This window comes from Anolis carolinensis, chromosome 2, assembly GCF_035594765.1.
Source record: "Anolis carolinensis isolate JA03-04 chromosome 2, rAnoCar3.1.pri, whole genome shotgun sequence".
Lineage (NCBI taxonomy): Eukaryota > Metazoa > Chordata > Lepidosauria > Squamata > Dactyloidae > Anolis > Anolis carolinensis.
In genome coordinates, this window is record NC_085842.1 from 146220132 (window position 1) to 146237453 (window position 17322).

General features: G+C 45.0%; 1 protein-coding gene across 2 annotated transcripts; it reads left to right on the forward strand.

Annotated features, from left to right (window-relative positions):
* The first annotated feature begins 13271 nt into the window (after nt 1-13271).
* trappc5 (trafficking protein particle complex subunit 5) lies at nt 13272-17224 on the forward strand. 2 transcript variants are annotated; one of them, XM_003217060.4, is made up of 2 exons: nt 13272-13500; nt 14925-17224. In XM_003217060.4, exon 2 carries the CDS (start codon nt 14929-14931, stop codon nt 15493-15495), a length of 567 nt encoding a protein of 188 aa, XP_003217108.1. In that variant the 5' UTR covers nt 13272-13500; nt 14925-14928; the 3' UTR covers nt 15496-17224. The 2 variants fall into 2 exon arrangements, with proteins under 2 accessions (XP_003217108.1, XP_062826816.1); XM_062970746.1 differs by lacking the exon at nt 13272-13500 and adding an exon at nt 13819-14651.
* Nucleotides 17225-17322: the final 98 nt, after the last annotated feature.

A 17322-nucleotide genomic window follows, 5' to 3' on the forward strand; every position in this document is an offset into this window, starting at 1 on the left:
AAACTTATCACTAACATGATTCTCGATAAAGCACATATTACATTCCTTCTGAAATTCTTTCAATTTTTCCCATTAGCCAATGCATGGAGTGAATATTGTTCAACTTTATTGTAGCTTTCTTCAACCTGCAACCTCCAGTTGTATTTAATGACAATTTCCATTATCATTATTCAGGTGCTTGGATTGCAGTACAATACATCTTAAGGTCACAGGGTTGAGGACAAAGGATGTGGCTGATAAACCTAGACTATATATATAACAAAATGTCGAATTTGCCTATTTTTCTCCAGGCACAAACTTCCTTAATTACAGCTGTTGGGGATAAGAGACAAGGCCTTCTTAGGCCCCTTCCACACAGCTGTATAAAATCCACATTGAACTGGATTATATAGCAGTGTGGACTCAGCTAACCCAGTTCAAACCAGATATTGTGCTGTGTGGAAGGGCCCTTAGAGGCTGGTCCTAGGCTTTGAAACTCCCTTTCTAGGCACCCTAGGGCCTTTCCACACAGCCGTGTAACCCAGAATATCGAGGCAGGAAATCTGGTTTGAACTGGGTTATCTGAGTCCACACTGTCACATATTTAAGTTCAAAGCAGAAAATGTGGGATTTTATTCAGCTGTGTGGAAGGGGCCTTAGGCTCTTTCTACACTGCCATATAAAATCCAGATTATCTGCTTTTAACTGGTTTATATGGCAGTGCAGCCTCATTTAATCCAGTTCAAGGTAGATAGTGTGTTTTATCTGCTTTGATAATCTGGATTATATGGCAGTGTAGAAGAGGCATTAGAGTTCTTCCCTTTACAGGCATTTTTAAATTATTATTCTGACAAGGTTTTGATAATCAAAGGTTTTTAAAGAAAGGATTTTAAGAGGTTGCTGCAGTGGCACTTTTTACAATTACATTTTTTAGCTGGATGCTTTTGTTTTTAAATATTGTTGGTATTTTGTTGGAGGTTTTTTTTAAATATATATATATTTAAAGCTATATTGAATTTTGATTTAAAAACTGTTTGAATCCTGGTTCTGGTGAGATGAAAGCTTATAAAGAAAGATAATAATCATAGAACTGGTTCATAAAATGGCTATTCCCCCGCTGTAAACATGTTACCCCACCTCAATAATGCTGTTGCACCCCTTCCCTTTTCTTTGCTTATATAGTTCACCATAGTCAGCAGTGACTACACAAGAGACTGGCTCCAGAGTTAAGAAATTCCTTTTGAGTACTTGTGCAGCATTTGTTGTCGACCGCACTTTAGGGGATCGGGCCCTTAAGGAGAGACCCGACCCGGTCCTGAGGGAACGGACCTTGGCGAAGCCAAAAGAAGAATATAAGCCGCAATACAACCTGAAGCCTGAAATGAAGAAGGTCCGCCAAAGTTGAAGGAAAATCCGCCAAGGAGTTTTTATTGAGCAATTCAGCTGAAAAGGACGCTAATAGCGATCATTCAATCTACTAGCGTAACATATGTTTCAAATAAAGTCATATTTATACAATGTTTCGGTCTGACAGCCCTTTGAATTTCCCGCCCCGCTTCCCTGCCCATCTGATCGCGGATAGGCTGAGAGGTTGAACGAGGCGGGCTTTCGTTTCCCGCCTTGCCCTGCTGGCCCAATGGGGAGCCGTTTTTTGTCCCCCCTCGGGCCAATCAGAGAGGAGGAGGCGGGAGCTATTGAAACAATGAGGTGGCAGGACAGGAAATATCAGATTAATTCTGGCCCAGCCGATTTCTAAAGGAATAAATGGCACCCATCAAGGATGTCCGGGGTCCTGTCACGTTCACAGATTTTAGATATGCCTTGGGGTGTCAGACGGGAAGTGGTGATGGGTGGTGATGAGCCGTCATTGACGGGCCCCACAGGGTGCCTTCCAGCGGCGTCCTGGCCTGGGATATGACAATGTTTGCCTTGGGGGCGAGTCACCTTTTGGAATTTGGTGACTCTAAACCCTATATTGTCCATGCGATCGGAATGAGATTGGATTAAACTGTGGCAGATTATCCTTTTGTTTTTGGGAAGGGAGGTCTGGGTCATAGGGCTAAGGTTCACGTTGGGGTCATAATATTTCCCATTTGATTTCATGATTTGGCAATTATATGGGATAGAATGAAAATTAAAATAAAGTTGGAACATAAACCCAGCTGGGAAAAACACATATTTTCCGGGGATCCCAAAGAGTATAAATACATATAGGCAGATAGCTAGATTTCAAGGAGGAAAGGGAGAATCCATAGAGGGGGGGTTACATTGCACAAAGGGGAACCATGAATGATATAAGCAATAGAAAACATTTGATAAGGACGAAGTTCACAACATCTGGGGAACCCGATATGGAAATTCATAAGAGTGGAGTTCTAGCAGCATAATTTCACAATCCATGAAGTTAGCCCAACGATTAGAAATTCATACAACAGTGAGTCATGAGAGTGTCCAAGTACATAGAATATGAAAATTCATGGATACATGAGGAAAAAGAGTTCATCTGTGATGGGAGGAATTCGTAGAGGTGGCATGGGGAAGAGGCACATGTGGGTTGCAGTCTTTGGAAGTATAGGATTTCATAAGTCCAGGGGTAGGTCTGGGGAAGAGTGTTCTTCTCCTTCATAAAATCATGAAAAGTATGAATGAAACGTGGAGGGCACCCGTCCGGGCATCCCCTGGCAGCTGTAGAGGGTGAGGGTCCTTGGAGAACTATGTCTCCCCAGCGAGAGAGCGATCCCCCATCCCCAGGTCACAGAAAGGGGGTAGGTATCTCTTAAACCCATTCCGCGGGCCGCGGGGAGAGGAAAATCCGGGATAAGGCAGCAGCTTGGCTTGAAAGGAGCCGTCGGTCCCGTTTGACAGTCAGCTGTTGAGGTGCCGAAAACTGGACCGATTCCGGTTCTGCTGGTTGTCTTCGAGTCAGGAGCCTTAGAAAGGGTTAGGACTAAAAGAGGAGCGTTCTAGGGGTAATTTTGATAGAGATATGAGCCAATTTGTATCGTCCGCCATGTTAATCTATGGCGGAGAAACCTCAACCGGAGTTAAAAGGACGGGAGGGAGAGAGAGAGATTGCATGCAAAGGAGGGAGTCAGAGAAAAGATACAAAATAACCAGATAGAGAGTGTTATTGTTAAAATAAATGCTACTTTTATTGGGGGATTTTGTTACATAGTTCAGGGAAGGGGAAAATGAAGAAAAAAAGTCTTTTAATAATAGTCTGCTGCGGTCCCGCTTCGTTCCTTTGGAGAGTAACCTGCGGAACTCTCCGCTGCGTTTTTTTAAATTAATTTAGAAGCCGGGGTTTCGGTCATCATATTCCCCACTCGGTAAGGGCGGGGCGAAGTGGGAGGAGCCCATTTCGCCCCTGCCCTACCGCATAAGCATTATAACCTCTTAGCGGCAGCCTGGCCATCTGCTGAGAGGGGTTCGAATGGTTCTTTTTGCGACAAATTTGGAACAGAGCGGGCAAATGCGACCAGCAGCAGCTTATTATTAGAAGGAAAAGGATTACAGCTAGAAAGAGGAGAAAACCTTTGCAAAACCGGGCTAGAATTGACAGGGAGGGTTAGAGAAGAAAGGAGAATTAGGGTTAGGGTTAGTACGCTGGACAGCTCCCCGCGCTGAAGGATAGGGAAAGAACAGGGAAAAAAAATAGAGTGAAAATTAGAACTCACGGCTCCTGATTCAGCACGCCGGACAGCTCCCAGCAGGGAACCTAAGGTGTTCAGTTCTTCCGAGCGGGGGGGGGGGGGTTGAAGTGAGGGCCGATTTGACAGCTGTCAAAGTGAGCTGTCAAATGTTTGTAGGTCCAAATAGGGGTGTTCCCGTGGTGCTAGAAGGATGGGATTTGGAGGGGTCCTTGGAGGGGGTCTTGTGCTTCCGTCTCTGGCGTTTGGTCTTTCTCCGGACCTCGGGAGGGTGTGGGTCAGGACAGCTTGCGGGCGGCGGACCCTGAGGAGGTGTTTTCCGGAACAACACCTTCAGGTCGTCTCCCGGCTCAGCAGTCCACAGGTCTTTGTCTTCCTCACCGCTGGTGGGGGCTGGTTCTGGTTCAGGAGCACTCTTGATGGATCCTGGCACGGATTCCAGCACCTTGCAAGCGGTGTAGGAGGTCAGGAGGACTTCGAGGTGGTTGTGATGCCATCTTCACCAGGCGCCTCCTAGTGTCCACAGCCAGGTCCAGCCCTCCCACCCGGGAGGAGGTCCGAGGGGTAGAGAATGCCTCAAGACAGCAAAGAAAAGAGATCACGTGTCCCATCCCCCTTCCCCTTCCCCCAAGACCCTAAGTGTGGAGGGTTAGTTTTATAAGGAGGAATAAAAGGAGAAAAAAATGGAAATAAATCATTCATACCTTCTGGGACATCTTCAATACTGAAGGTTCCTCTGGCACCCTCGCAGCCATGTTAGGGCTCCCCACTCGCGCCTGACCCAGCGACCAACAGCGAGGGTCCTGTTCGTGGCTCCATGGGGACACACCTTTAGCCTCTTCTCAGGTGAGGGGGGGTCGCCCTTACCTGCCAGCCTTCTCCTGGTCTCGTGGGGGCGCCCTTCCCTCCCTGCATTAGAAGGGGGATGTTCTTCTGCTCAGGGTCAGCCTTACGACCCCTGCCAGGGGTTGGAGCCAGCTTGTGGGTGGGGGCCTCATCACCGTGATGGCACCCCACTGGTTGCTCTCGCCTTATCTGAGCTGGGTTTCTCAGAGTCCCTTTATAGCCACAGGAGCGGATGATGGTCCTGGTAGTCCAGGTCGGAGTGGAGTGCCTTCCATGTGGGGTGCCAGGATCCCCATTCTACAATTCCCAACGGTCCCTTTTATACTGAGAGAGTGTTAGTAAAACCCCTAACCCATTGTATACACAGTCATTCAAGAGATAGCAAACAAGAGGGAGAGAGAGAAACAGAGAGGATAGCTCAAGGAAGAAAATCATGAGGAAAAGGAACAAAACTTGGTTCCCCACATTTAAAGGACAGACAAAGCTCCAATGTCAAGGCAATCAAACAAAGAATACTACTCAGAGAACAGGGAAGCCCCAGGCAGGACTCAGCCAGTCTCTGAAGATGGAAGGTTTTCCAAAGATACACAATAACCCCCAGAGAGGAGGGGGGCTGAGAGAGAAAGATTTAAAAAGGGGGGGTTTTTGCAGGGTTGCCCAAAGGGATTGGGTGAGGAAAAAAGAAAAAGGGAAAGGAGTCTTTGAAGACACAGGATCCTTTTGTTTGAGCAAATTTCAAGGTGTGACCTGACGATTTGGAAAGAATGCCAGATCAAAGGTCCCACTTACAAATTGTAACCAACAAAAATGCAATTTGACAGTCTAAAAATTTATGTTCCTCTGGGATCTTTGGGGAGTTTCTAGAGATTTTGGGTAAAGTTTTGAAAGCAAACAGAAAAGAAGAAGGAAAAAGGGGATTGAACTGTGACCCAAGAAAATTCAAAAACAGATAGCTTTTTAAAGGAGGGAGAGAGGGGAAAATGATTCTTTGGAAAACTATTGACAATACATATTCAGGCTTCAGATAAAACAGAGGATGGCAATGGATGTCTTATGGTCTCTGAACAGTCAATTCCTCCTTCCCCTGCCTCATCCCCCCCAGGGCCCCTCCTTTCCCCCTGTTCCTCTGGCCAAAAAGGACGAGCGAGAGGAAGAGAGGGAGAGATTAAGGGAGGGGGGCTGCAAGGGGGGAGAAGTCTTGGGGTGGAATGGAAAAAAAGGCTTAGAGGGATTCGGTTGGGGGGGGTGGAGAGGGAATAGGAGGTTGGGAAATGGAGGGGAGATGGGGCTGAGAGAAAACAGAGGGCTGGGAAGCGGAGGGGGGACGGGGTGAAATGGCAGGGAGTTGGGAGAGTGAGTCTGGGAGAGTGGGATCCCGGGAAGCAGAGGTTCCCTTGAGGGGTCGATTTGGGGGTTCTGGATCGGTGCAGGACTCAGGGTGAGGAGAAAAGGTGGGGATGGGGATTGGAGGAGGGGGCTGATGGGGTGGGGAGGAGGCAAGCAAATGTGTCCAGAAAATCCTCTGGAGGAGGGGGTAAGGGGAAAAGGGTCTAGGGGGGAATCTTTGGGGGGTTGTTTTTGGAGCCCAAATCTCTGCATGGGAAGACGTGGACCCCCCTCCCCCCCTCCGATTCTCTCCCTGGCTTAAGGCCATGAACATCGCAGCATAAGCAAGTTGGGACCACTTGCCCTCCCCCTGGCGAGTCACCTTAGGTCAACACTCCGAATTCGGCGACTCAAGCAAGGGGGGGCAAGCTGTTCCCCCTTCAAGGGCCACAAGGGGCCACTTATGTGCTCTGAGTTAGCCCAACCTGGCCTGCACCATGTTTTTGATGCAAAGCCCACCCCAATTGGCCAGGACCTTTCCCAATGGAGAATCCCTGGGGATGTCTGCTGGGGTGGGACACCCTAGATGTGCTGAACAAACACCCATTCTTGGCTCAACCCCTGCCCAGTACCTGACAGTTAACGGAGTAACGACTCACCCAACCGGCTAGGTGCCGCTCGTCCTTCCGAGAGTTCCCTTCACCAAGACTGAATGGCTGGCGTCCGTGGAATCCGCAGGTGCCCCGGGAACACAACCGTTCCCCTACCCCGCGATTCTTGGACCTGTAATCTTACAAGCCAGACTGTTCTCACACGCCCCCCGGGCGCCAGATGTTCCCGCGTTTCACCAGGAATTTGTTACCGAGCCCTGATCCGAAGTGCAATACCTCCAGGGCTCCTCCCACCTGGGTCTCAACAACGGGGCCGGTTCCCTTTTATTTTTTACAGGGCGTCCCCTGTTTCACGTTGGCGCCTTTCCTTCGAGGAGCTAAAAATCTGCTTCCTCCTATCTGGCTCCTTTGTTCAGTACCCTGAATCAGATCTAGAGAGAGAAAGGGACTGCCAGAGAAATTTGGATGTGAAATGAGGTCAAATTGTTGGTCGGAGGGCCCTCCTTGCAGCCGTTTCTCTCCCCAACCTGTTCCAGAATATCTGGACCAAGGTCGCCGCTTGGAATTTTAGCCTAAAAAATTGATTTTCGGAACTTCCAAGCAAGTCCCTTCGTGGTAAAGCCAAATTATGTTGTCGACCGCACTTTAGGGGATCGGGCCCTTAAGGAGAGACCCGACCCGGTCCTGAGGGAACGGACCTTGGCGAAGCCAAAAGAAGAATATAAGCCGCAATACAACCTGAAGCCTGAAATGAAGAAGGTCCGCCAAAGTTGAAGGAAAATCCGCCAAGGAGTTTTTATTGAGCAATTCAGCTGAAAAGGACGCTAATAGCGATCATTCAATCTACTAGCGTAACATATGTTTCAAATAAAGTCATATTTATACAATGTTTCGGTCTGACAGCCCTTTGAATTTCCCGCCCCGCTTCCCTGCCCATCTGATCGCGGATAGGCTGAGAGGTTGAACGAGGCGGGCTTTCGTTTCCCGCCTTGCCCTGCTGGCCCAATGGGGAGCCGTTTTTTGTCCCCCCTCGGGCCAATCAGAGAGGAGGAGGCGGGAGCTATTGAAACAATGAGGTGGCAGGACAGGAAATATCAGATTAATTCTGGCCCAGCCGATTTCTAAAGGAATAAATGGCACCCATCAAGGATGTCCGGGGTCCTGTCACGTTCACAGATTTTAGATATGCCTTGGGGTGTCAGACGGGAAGTGGTGATGGGTGGTGATGAGCCGTCATTGACGGGCCCCACAGGGTGCCTTCCAGCGGCGTCCTGGCCTGGGATATGACAATGTTTGCCTTGGGGGCGAGTCACCTTTTGGAATTTGGTGACTCTAAACCCTATATTGTCCATGCGATCGGAATGAGATTGGATTAAACTGTGGCAGATTATCCTTTTGTTTTTGGGAAGGGAGGTCTGGGTCATAGGGCTAAGGTTCACGTTGGGGTCATAATATTTCCCATTTGATTTCATGATTTGGCAATTATATGGGATAGAATGAAAATTAAAATAAAGTTGGAACATAAACCCAGCTGGGAAAAACACATATTTTCCGGGGATCCCAAAGAGTATAAATACATATAGGCAGATAGCTAGATTTCAAGGAGGAAAGGGAGAATCCATAGAGGGGGGGTTACATTGCACAAAGGGGAACCATGAATGATATAAGCAATAGAAAACATTTGATAAGGACGAAGTTCACAACATCTGGGGAACCCGATATGGAAATTCATAAGAGTGGAGTTCTAGCAGCATAATTTCACAATCCATGAAGTTAGCCCAACGATTAGAAATTCATACAACAGTGAGTCATGAGAGTGTCCAAGTACATAGAATATGAAAATTCATGGATACATGAGGAAAAAGAGTTCATCTGTGATGGGAGGAATTCGTAGAGGTGGCATGGGGAAGAGGCACATGTGGGTTGCAGTCTTTGGAAGTATAGGATTTCATAAGTCCAGGGGTAGGTCTGGGGAAGAGTGTTCTTCTCCTTCATAAAATCATGAAAAGTATGAATGAAACGTGGAGGGCACCCGTCCGGGCATCCCCTGGCAGCTGTAGAGGGTGAGGGTCCTTGGAGAACTATGTCTCCCCAGCGAGAGAGCGATCCCCCATCCCCAGGTCACAGAAAGGGGGTAGGTATCTCTTAAACCCATTCCGCGGGCCGCGGGGAGAGGAAAATCCGGGATAAGGCAGCAGCTTGGCTTGAAAGGAGCCGTCGGTCCCGTTTGACAGTCAGCTGTTGAGGTGCCGAAAACTGGACCGATTCCGGTTCTGCTGGTTGTCTTCGAGTCAGGAGCCTTAGAAAGGGTTAGGACTAAAAGAGGAGCGTTCTAGGGGTAATTTTGATAGAGATATGAGCCAATTTGTATCGTCCGCCATGTTAATCTATGGCGGAGAAACCTCAACCGGAGTTAAAAGGACGGGAGGGAGAGAGAGAGATTGCATGCAAAGGAGGGAGTCAGAGAAAAGATACAAAATAACCAGATAGAGAGTGTTATTGTTAAAATAAATGCTACTTTTATTGGGGGATTTTGTTACATAGTTCAGGGAAGGGGAAAATGAAGAAAAAAAGTCTTTTAATAATAGTCTGCTGCGGTCCCGCTTCGTTCCTTTGGAGAGTAACCTGCGGAACTCTCCGCTGCGTTTTTTTAAATTAATTTAGAAGCCGGGGTTTCGGTCATCACATTCACTGCATATGGCAGGAAAATATTTAGCATTGGAGAATCCAGATTCTCAGAAATGAGGCATCCCTATTCACAGGTCCTCAGTTTTACCACACTTCATCCTCAGTTTATTCATTTTTATTCAGAAAGTCTTCTGGTTATTTGTTGGTAATTGGAAATTGGGCTTTTGATTAATTGTTGCTGAACTTCTCATGCCCACATGCATTTAAAAAAACAACAACCATGCAATACTGTTTTAATAATATAATCTGTTTCTGTTTCAGCTGGAAATGATGATATATAAGTAAGCAAATAAATAAATAAATAAATAAATAAATAAATACTTGCATGGTACAGAAAAACTATTAATTCATGCTTAGAGGAGAGATAAAGGGAGACAGCTTCATAAAAATCTGGTCAACATTTCACCTCTACAACATAGATATGAATTCAACACCTTGACCACCAATACATCAGTTGAAGTGCTGGAATATTACTTTTTGACACAATGATTCACAATTGGAAAGACACTGAGGAATTGTGCCTGGATTTGATTTAAGCATGCTGAGTGGAAAATGTGTAGGTCTATGATAGCTAAATGTATTAATTTAACTAATGATATGTGTGTGTGTGTGTGTGTGTGTTTGCAAATGTACTTAAAATTTAAATACAATATAATTTTAAAAGAATTATAATGAGAATGTTTTGACTAAGTTATATTTGCAAAGTTCCGGCTTCCAACAGAAAGCAGCATTTTGAGATTAGAAAACAGAAGCAGCAGCTGTTGTCAGCCTCCTCGAAACATGCCCTTTGGTGGATAATGCAGAAGTTGGTTAGTCATTCCTTATTCTTACAAAAGCTTCAAACAGGAATGAATTAACTGCCTGCTTCTGTGCCCATAAATATTTTGTAGCCTATCTAAGATTACGTATCATCACAATGGGGTGACCTGCTTCCTTATGATCTCTCCACTCACAATTTTGAATTTGTATTTTTTGTTGTTAATGGCAGCCAAGTCGACTATGACTGACAGCAACCCTATGCATGAGCAATCTCCAAAATGTCTCTACACTGTAGAGTTAATGCAGATGGGCATAATTTAATTGCTATGGCTTAATACTATGGAATCATGGTACTTGTATTTTTACAAGGTCTTCAGCCATCTTTGTCAAATAGTGCGTGTGTCTCACCATGGAGTCTGTCCACCTGTTAACAGGGCTTTCCTTTTTTCAACTGCCTTCTACCTTAATAAGCTTGTTTTACTTCTCAAGAACAAATTAAGTCTGAGCCATCCATAGAAGACAAGATGATTAAACTGAGATCAGGCATCTCACAGTTTCAGTTTCTTGGCTTCTATGAACGGCTCAGGCTTAATTTGCTTGTCTTTTTTAGTAACACTCCTTATTGTACAATGAGCCTGATAAACAATGACAAACAAGAAACTCAAGTCTTGCATCCCAAACTAAACCTTAGGCCATCAAGATTTGCAACAAAAACATCATCTGAAAGGCTGGATATGATAAATTTTATGCTTAATGCTTCATTTGGACCCAGGTCAATTGATGGACATTCAATCATTCAGAGGCCCACTTAAAGCCCTCTGAATTTTTGAATGCAATAGATTGCAGCTCCCTAGATATTATCCATGTGGAAATGCCAGCCTAACATTTGCGCCATTAGACATTGGCCACGAGATGGAGTCGAAGAACATGCTACGAGGTGGAGTCCACAACATGCTAGTGTGGAGAAAAGCTAACCACAGACCACCTATGACAATGCAGTCTTAGCCCTACCACATGCACAATGGAGGACCTTCCCATAGCAACACCAGAGGCACTCAAGTGGCCAGACACTGGTCATAGGACATTTAGTATCATGCCATGTTTTTAACTTTTTGTTTTCAAATACATTACAACTGTACTCTTGGTTCACTTCTGACACAATAAATAAATAACTGTCCACAAAACAGTACTTCTATTGGGTCACCCGAAATGTTCACACTGGCAATGAAGGTCCACATAGTTAAAGCAATGATATTCCCCATTGTAACCTATGGATGCAAGAGCTGGACCATAAGGAAGGCTGAATGAAGGAAGATAGATGCTTTTGAACTCTGGTGCTGGAGGAAAATCCTGAGAGTGCCTTGGACCGCAAGAAGATCCACCCAGTCCATCATCCAGGAAATAATGCCTGGCTGCTCACTGATGAAGTATTTTGGCCACATCATGAGAAGACTGGGAAACTTGGAAAAGATTGTGATGCTGGGGAAAATGGAAGGAAAAAGGAAGAGAGGCCGACCAAGGGCAAGATGGATGGACGGTATCCTTGAAGTGACTGGCTTGACCTTGAAGAAACTGGGGGCGGCGACGGCCGACAGGGAGCTCTGGCGTGGACTGCTCCATGAGGTCACGAGACGACTGAGACGACTGAGTGAATGAACACACACACACCAAAATATTCAAAATACATAATCCAAGGCTTTGAAACATTGGCTTCTGCTTCTGGGAAAGATGTTAAAAATCCTACAGAAGCAACCATGGTGGAGTCATCACCATGTCTCAGATGTTGCTTCTGTTATCAGTTAAGATGGTCTGGAGCAGGCATCCTCAAACGGCAGCCCTCCAGTTGTTTGGGCTTCCAAATCCCAGAATTCCTGACCTCTGAATAAGCTGGCTAGGGCTTCTGGGAGTTGAAGGCCCAAACAGCTGGAGGGTTAACGTTTGAGGATGCCGGGTCTGGTGGGATCTCAATGCAGCCATAGGACACATCTCTTCTTAGGTTTTTCTTCACTGCCATATAAGGCAAAATGAAACTGCACTATATGATCAGTGTAGACACTTAGAATACAGTTTTGACTGCATTACGAGTCTGCACTGATTCTATAAGCTGCTTCAAAATGAATTATATAGCAGTGGACATGGGGCCCTAATGTGGGGACTAGGGAGCTAGGGAAATAAAAGGTAATAAAATTTCAACTCATTTTTATCAACAAAGTAGCTTATGTTGCCTGAATATTAAGAACTGTTACGTTAATACTGCTAACTGAGTTGAAATTAGAGTATATCTTTTGTCCCTAGATCTCCACTCGGCCAAGAAGCAGAGTAGTCCCTCTCCTCCCTGGGATCCCTGCAGACCATCTAAACTGGCAACAGAACTGGGTTGCTGTGAGTTTTCCGAGATGTACGGCCATGTTCCAGAAGCATTCTCTCCTGACATTTCACCCACATCTATGGCAGGCATTCTCAGAGATTGTGAGGTTCATTGGAAACTAGACAAGTGGGGTTTCTCAATCTGTGGAATGTCCAGGGTAGGAGAAAGAACTCTCATCTGTTTGAGGCCAGTGTGAATGTGGCATTTGGCCATCTTGATTAGCACTGAATGGCCTTGTAGCTTCAAAGCCTGGTTGCTTTGCACCTGGAGGATTCCTTTGTTGGAAGGTGTCAGCTGGCCCTGATTGTTTCTTGTCTGGAATTCCTGTTTTCTGAGTATTGTTCTTTATTTACTGTCCTGATTTTAGAGTTTTTAAAATACTGGTAGCCAGATTTTGTTCATTTTCAGGGTTTCCCCAGGCAGGAAGCAGCCAGGCTTGGAAGCTGCAAGGCCATTCAATGCTAATCAAGGTGGCCAATTGCGACATTCACACTTGCCTCTAACAGACAAGTTTTTCCTCCCACCCTGGACATTTCACAGATCTATAAACCTCACTTGCCTAGTTCCCAACAAATCTCACAACCTCTGAGGCAGCCTTCTATAGATGTGGGCAAAACGTCAGGAGAGAATGCTTTTGGAACATGGTCATCCAGCCTGGAAAACTCACAGCAACCCAAAGCAAGTGGCTGAAGGGGAAAAAGAAGGGGCTTGAGGCTGTTAGGAATGGTGGGAATCGAAGTTCAAAACACCCGGAGGCCCCAAGTTTGCCCATACCTGATCTAGAATGGATACAGTTTGACCCTATTTTCACTGCCATGGCTCCCAATGCTAGGAGGTCATTGGATTTGTAGTTTATTGAGTTACCAGAACTCTTTAGCAGGGTGAAGGCTAAGGATTTTATAAAACCACAACACCCATGAGTCCATAGCACTGAGCCAGGGCAGTTAAAGCCGGGCCAAACAGGGCAGAGGCAGCTTGTGAATCTCGCCCAAGTGATGTCACTATTCCCAACACAGCAAGAGAAGCACTAGTCACAGCGCGCATGCGCGTCTCCAATATTGACAGAAGCCAAGCCGCACATCCACTCTAGCTGGCCATCGGCTCAAGGGCCTGCTGCAAAGGCCTAACCCTGCTAAGGAACGGCCTCGTCTCCCATAGCAACGTCCCTGCTCCCTCCGCCGGACTCCTCCCACCTAGTCCCATTTTACGGCGGCCGTAAAGCGAGCGTCGCAGGCGGAAGTGGCAGTGACACAGGCTTTGCATCGGCCGGAGGGTGAGAGGAATGGTGGGCGAGGGAGGCTGCTGGGGGAAACGCATGGCGGCTTGGGGCATATCTTTTCTCCCCCATTACCAGCATTTTTGTCTTGTTTAGAGAAGGGTGTATTCACACTGTAGAATTAGTGCAGTTTGACACCACTTTAACTGCCATTTCTGAGTGCCATGGAATTATAGGAGAGGAAGTTTTAAAATGGCTGTACCTCCTCTGCTAAAGGGTCCTGGTGCCTCACCAAACTACAGCGCCCAGGATAGAGTAAAACTAGGTACAGGCAGTTTGGTATCTGCAGATCCATGCTGCTACACCTGGTTTCTTTCAATCTAGCAGCAGCCTTTAGGCCCAAGAAATTTGAGAAGAGAACTGAGGTCCCTTCTGCACTACCATATAATCCAGTTCAAAGCAGTTAATCTGGATTTTATATGGCAGTGTAGATGGGGCCTGTGTTAATCCTAGGGGAAGCACTATAATTGCATACAAAATAGTTTTTTGTTAGTCTTGTGATGTTGCAAAAATTGTTCTACATTTATTTGGTGCATTCTCCAGGAAAATACAATATATATAGGTAGATGTCAAATGTATGTGGTAATGTAACAATAACAATATCAAATCTTTATTTATACCCTGTCACCATCTCCCCGAAGGAACTCGGGGCGGCTCACAAAAGCACTCCAAGTGCTGCACGTAGACAATAATACATAAGTATAAACACAGTGACATAAGTATAAAAACAACGCACATAAAATCCCAATTAATAAAGTTATAAAAATTATAAAATTTCCTAAAATGCAGTAAAACCTGCGAATAAAGCTGGCTATCTGCAGTAACAAATCAAAGTGCGAAGTGACATAATCGGTGGGTCGTCAAGCTGACTATAGATTACACACAGTCAAAGGCCTGTCTGAAGAGCCATGTTTTAAACTCCCCTAAAAGGCTTGAAGACTGGGGAATAATCAAATTTTTTTAGGGAAGGTATTCCAGAGCCGGGGAGCCACCACTGAGAAGGCCTTCTCGTCCCCACCAGCCATACTTGAGACGGTGGTGGGTCCAAGAGAAGGGCCTCCCTAGCAGATCTCGATGCCCACGCTGGCTCATAGAAGGAGATGTGATCTTGAAGATAGGTTGGACCTGAAGCGTATAGGACTTTATAGGTAATCATCTGCACTTTGAATTGGGCCAGAAAACTTGTCGGAAGCCAATGGAGCTGCTTTAATGTAGGCTTGGAGATGATGACTAACTGATTCTGTGGTGGAGATTGGGTCCAAAGCTGGCTCTACGTGGTTTAGTAATCACCCGTTACCTTACATTAGCTTGCTTATTTGACTTTTGTATAAATAACATTTATGAATTGCTATGCATTCAGAAAAAAGGTTACATTGGCTCAGCAAGGTGTTAACCATACCAATAACTTCTTTTATTTTCAGCACCATGGATGCACGTTTTACCCGTGGAAAGTCTGCTATCCTTGAGCGGTCACTAACTCGACCCAAGACAGACATCAGCCTCAGTGCCTTTTCACTGCTGTTTTCTGAGATTGTGCAGTACTGCCAGAACAGGGTCTACTCTGTTTCAGAGCTGCAGAACAAACTTTCTGAACTGGGTCAGCAGGTGGGAGCCCGTATCTTGGATGTGCTTGTGATGCGGGAGAAGAATGGCAAGAGGGAGACCAAAGTCATTAACATACTGCTCTTCATCAAGGTGACTGTGTGGAAGGCTCTTTTTGGGAAGGAGGCTGACAAGCTGGAACAAGCCAATGATGACGATAAGACCTACTACATCATCGAGAAGGAGCCTCTCATCAACACTTACATCTCAGTTCCCAAGGAGAATAGCACTCTGAACTGTGCCTCCTTCACAGCTGGCATTGTGGAGGCCATGCTGACTTGCAGTGGCTTCCCTGCCAAAGTCACAGCCCATTGGCACAAGGGCACCACCCTCATGATCAAATTTGATGAGTCAGTTATTGCCCGAGACAAAGCTCTGGATGGCCGCTGACTCCATCCAATGTGAAGCAATCTGAAATGTTGTATATATGTACTTATTATTCAAAAATAATACCCCTAGCTATGTTTGGACAGTATACAGTCTAAGCAACAAGGTCCAGAGTGAAGCCTTGTGTCCCATTCACTAATGCTGACAGTGAATGTTTATACAGTGTTTATTTAGAACCACTTCTGTTTTTTACTCTTGTTAGAAATTTAGGATTTAATAGGAAATGGGATTGCTTCCCTTACCAAGAGTTATGTTACCTGTTAAGAAGGGCTAAGCTATGTACGATCAGACGTCAGGCTTTCTTTGCTGCTGCTTCCTTGCACATTATTATTGTTACCCCACAACCCGTTATTAGAAAATATTAACAAAGGTAAATGTTTCTGGAATGAACTGCAAAACCTTTCTCGATTCTGTTGCTTCTTACCTAGTCCTGTCAGTTATAATTTTTACTTGCTACTTACTTGCCCCTTTGGCTGCAGGAATGAGCTGAAGGCAGCATGGCAAAACAAGTTCTATAAGGCTGGTCCGAGCTGTACATACACATTTTCTGTTAAACTAGTCATCGAAACAATCTAGATTTTTAATTGGTTTGTTTAGCAGTTGAGGAGCTGTTTAAGTTGTTGTGCCCAATTTGCACTTTTGACAGCACAGAAATCGGAAAAAGACATCTGGTATGTGAAGCTCAGCATGGATTATAATAAAACTTTATTTGTAGACTGTTCTATCTTCCCGAATTAACTTCCCGTATTTCTTCTCAAAGCTGTGAAGGAGAAAGGTGGCATAGGGCGTGGTGTTTTGCTTAGACTGTTATCTGCTCATGCCACTTATAGTAAATTGGCCTTCCGTAATCTGATTTATTCCAGATAACTGGCACACATGTACAGGGAGGTAAAGAATTTCAGAATAAAATATCCCAAGGGACATACCTAGATTGGGGAGAACTGTTCTCAACCATGATTTGGTATAATAATTATAATAACCTTCCTAATTTGTTGTAAGGTATTCTGCAGCACTTTTAAAAACTAGTTTGATATTATCTCACTAACTAAAGGTTCTACATGTCTTGAAGAATTGACTTACTGAGTAAAAGTGCTATAAAATGTGTCCTTACTGATTTTTCCAATGTCTTCCTCTTTGAGCTTGACTTCATTGGTTAGTGAAGCGAACTAAGTCATTCTTGTACTGTACACAACAGATTACTTGTGGTTCTGAAGGGCACTATTTTTCAGAATGTTGTACTGAATCATATGAGATATATATGTGTGTGTGTGTGTGTAAGTTCACTGAACAGATGAAAATGAAGTTGTGTTTAGTAATGTTCTTTGAAAATGAACCTTTTCTGTTCTCAGTACAGTTCATTAATTGAGACGTTTAGCATTCATTTACTTAATACAAGAGAGTTCATTTCAAAAGTCATTAAATTAAGTTTTTTGCTAGGTTCTGTATGCCTTAGTGGCCCTGTTTCTAATTGAGGTTTTGTAGTTTCTGTTCTGTTTGTAAATTCTGTCATGGTCTTTCTGTCTAAATGGGTAGTAATTGGATCTCAGCAAATCAGATTTTCCAAATGAATTACTAGAGGCCAGGAAAAGTTAGATGTGAAAACATCAGGAGGGAACAGTTTGCTAGCTCCACTCCAAATCCAGCGAAATTGATCTCCTCTTCAAATGTTTTGATTTCTTCCCATAGACTTTCATTCTGGTTGGAAAGGAATAAAGTTGATTTGAGATCTTGATCGTATTTATGCCATCCTTCTCTTCTCCTTTTAACCATACCACATGGAGGCATACAAACTCTGTCCTTTTAATGTTTTAAAAATGAATTCAAGTGAGG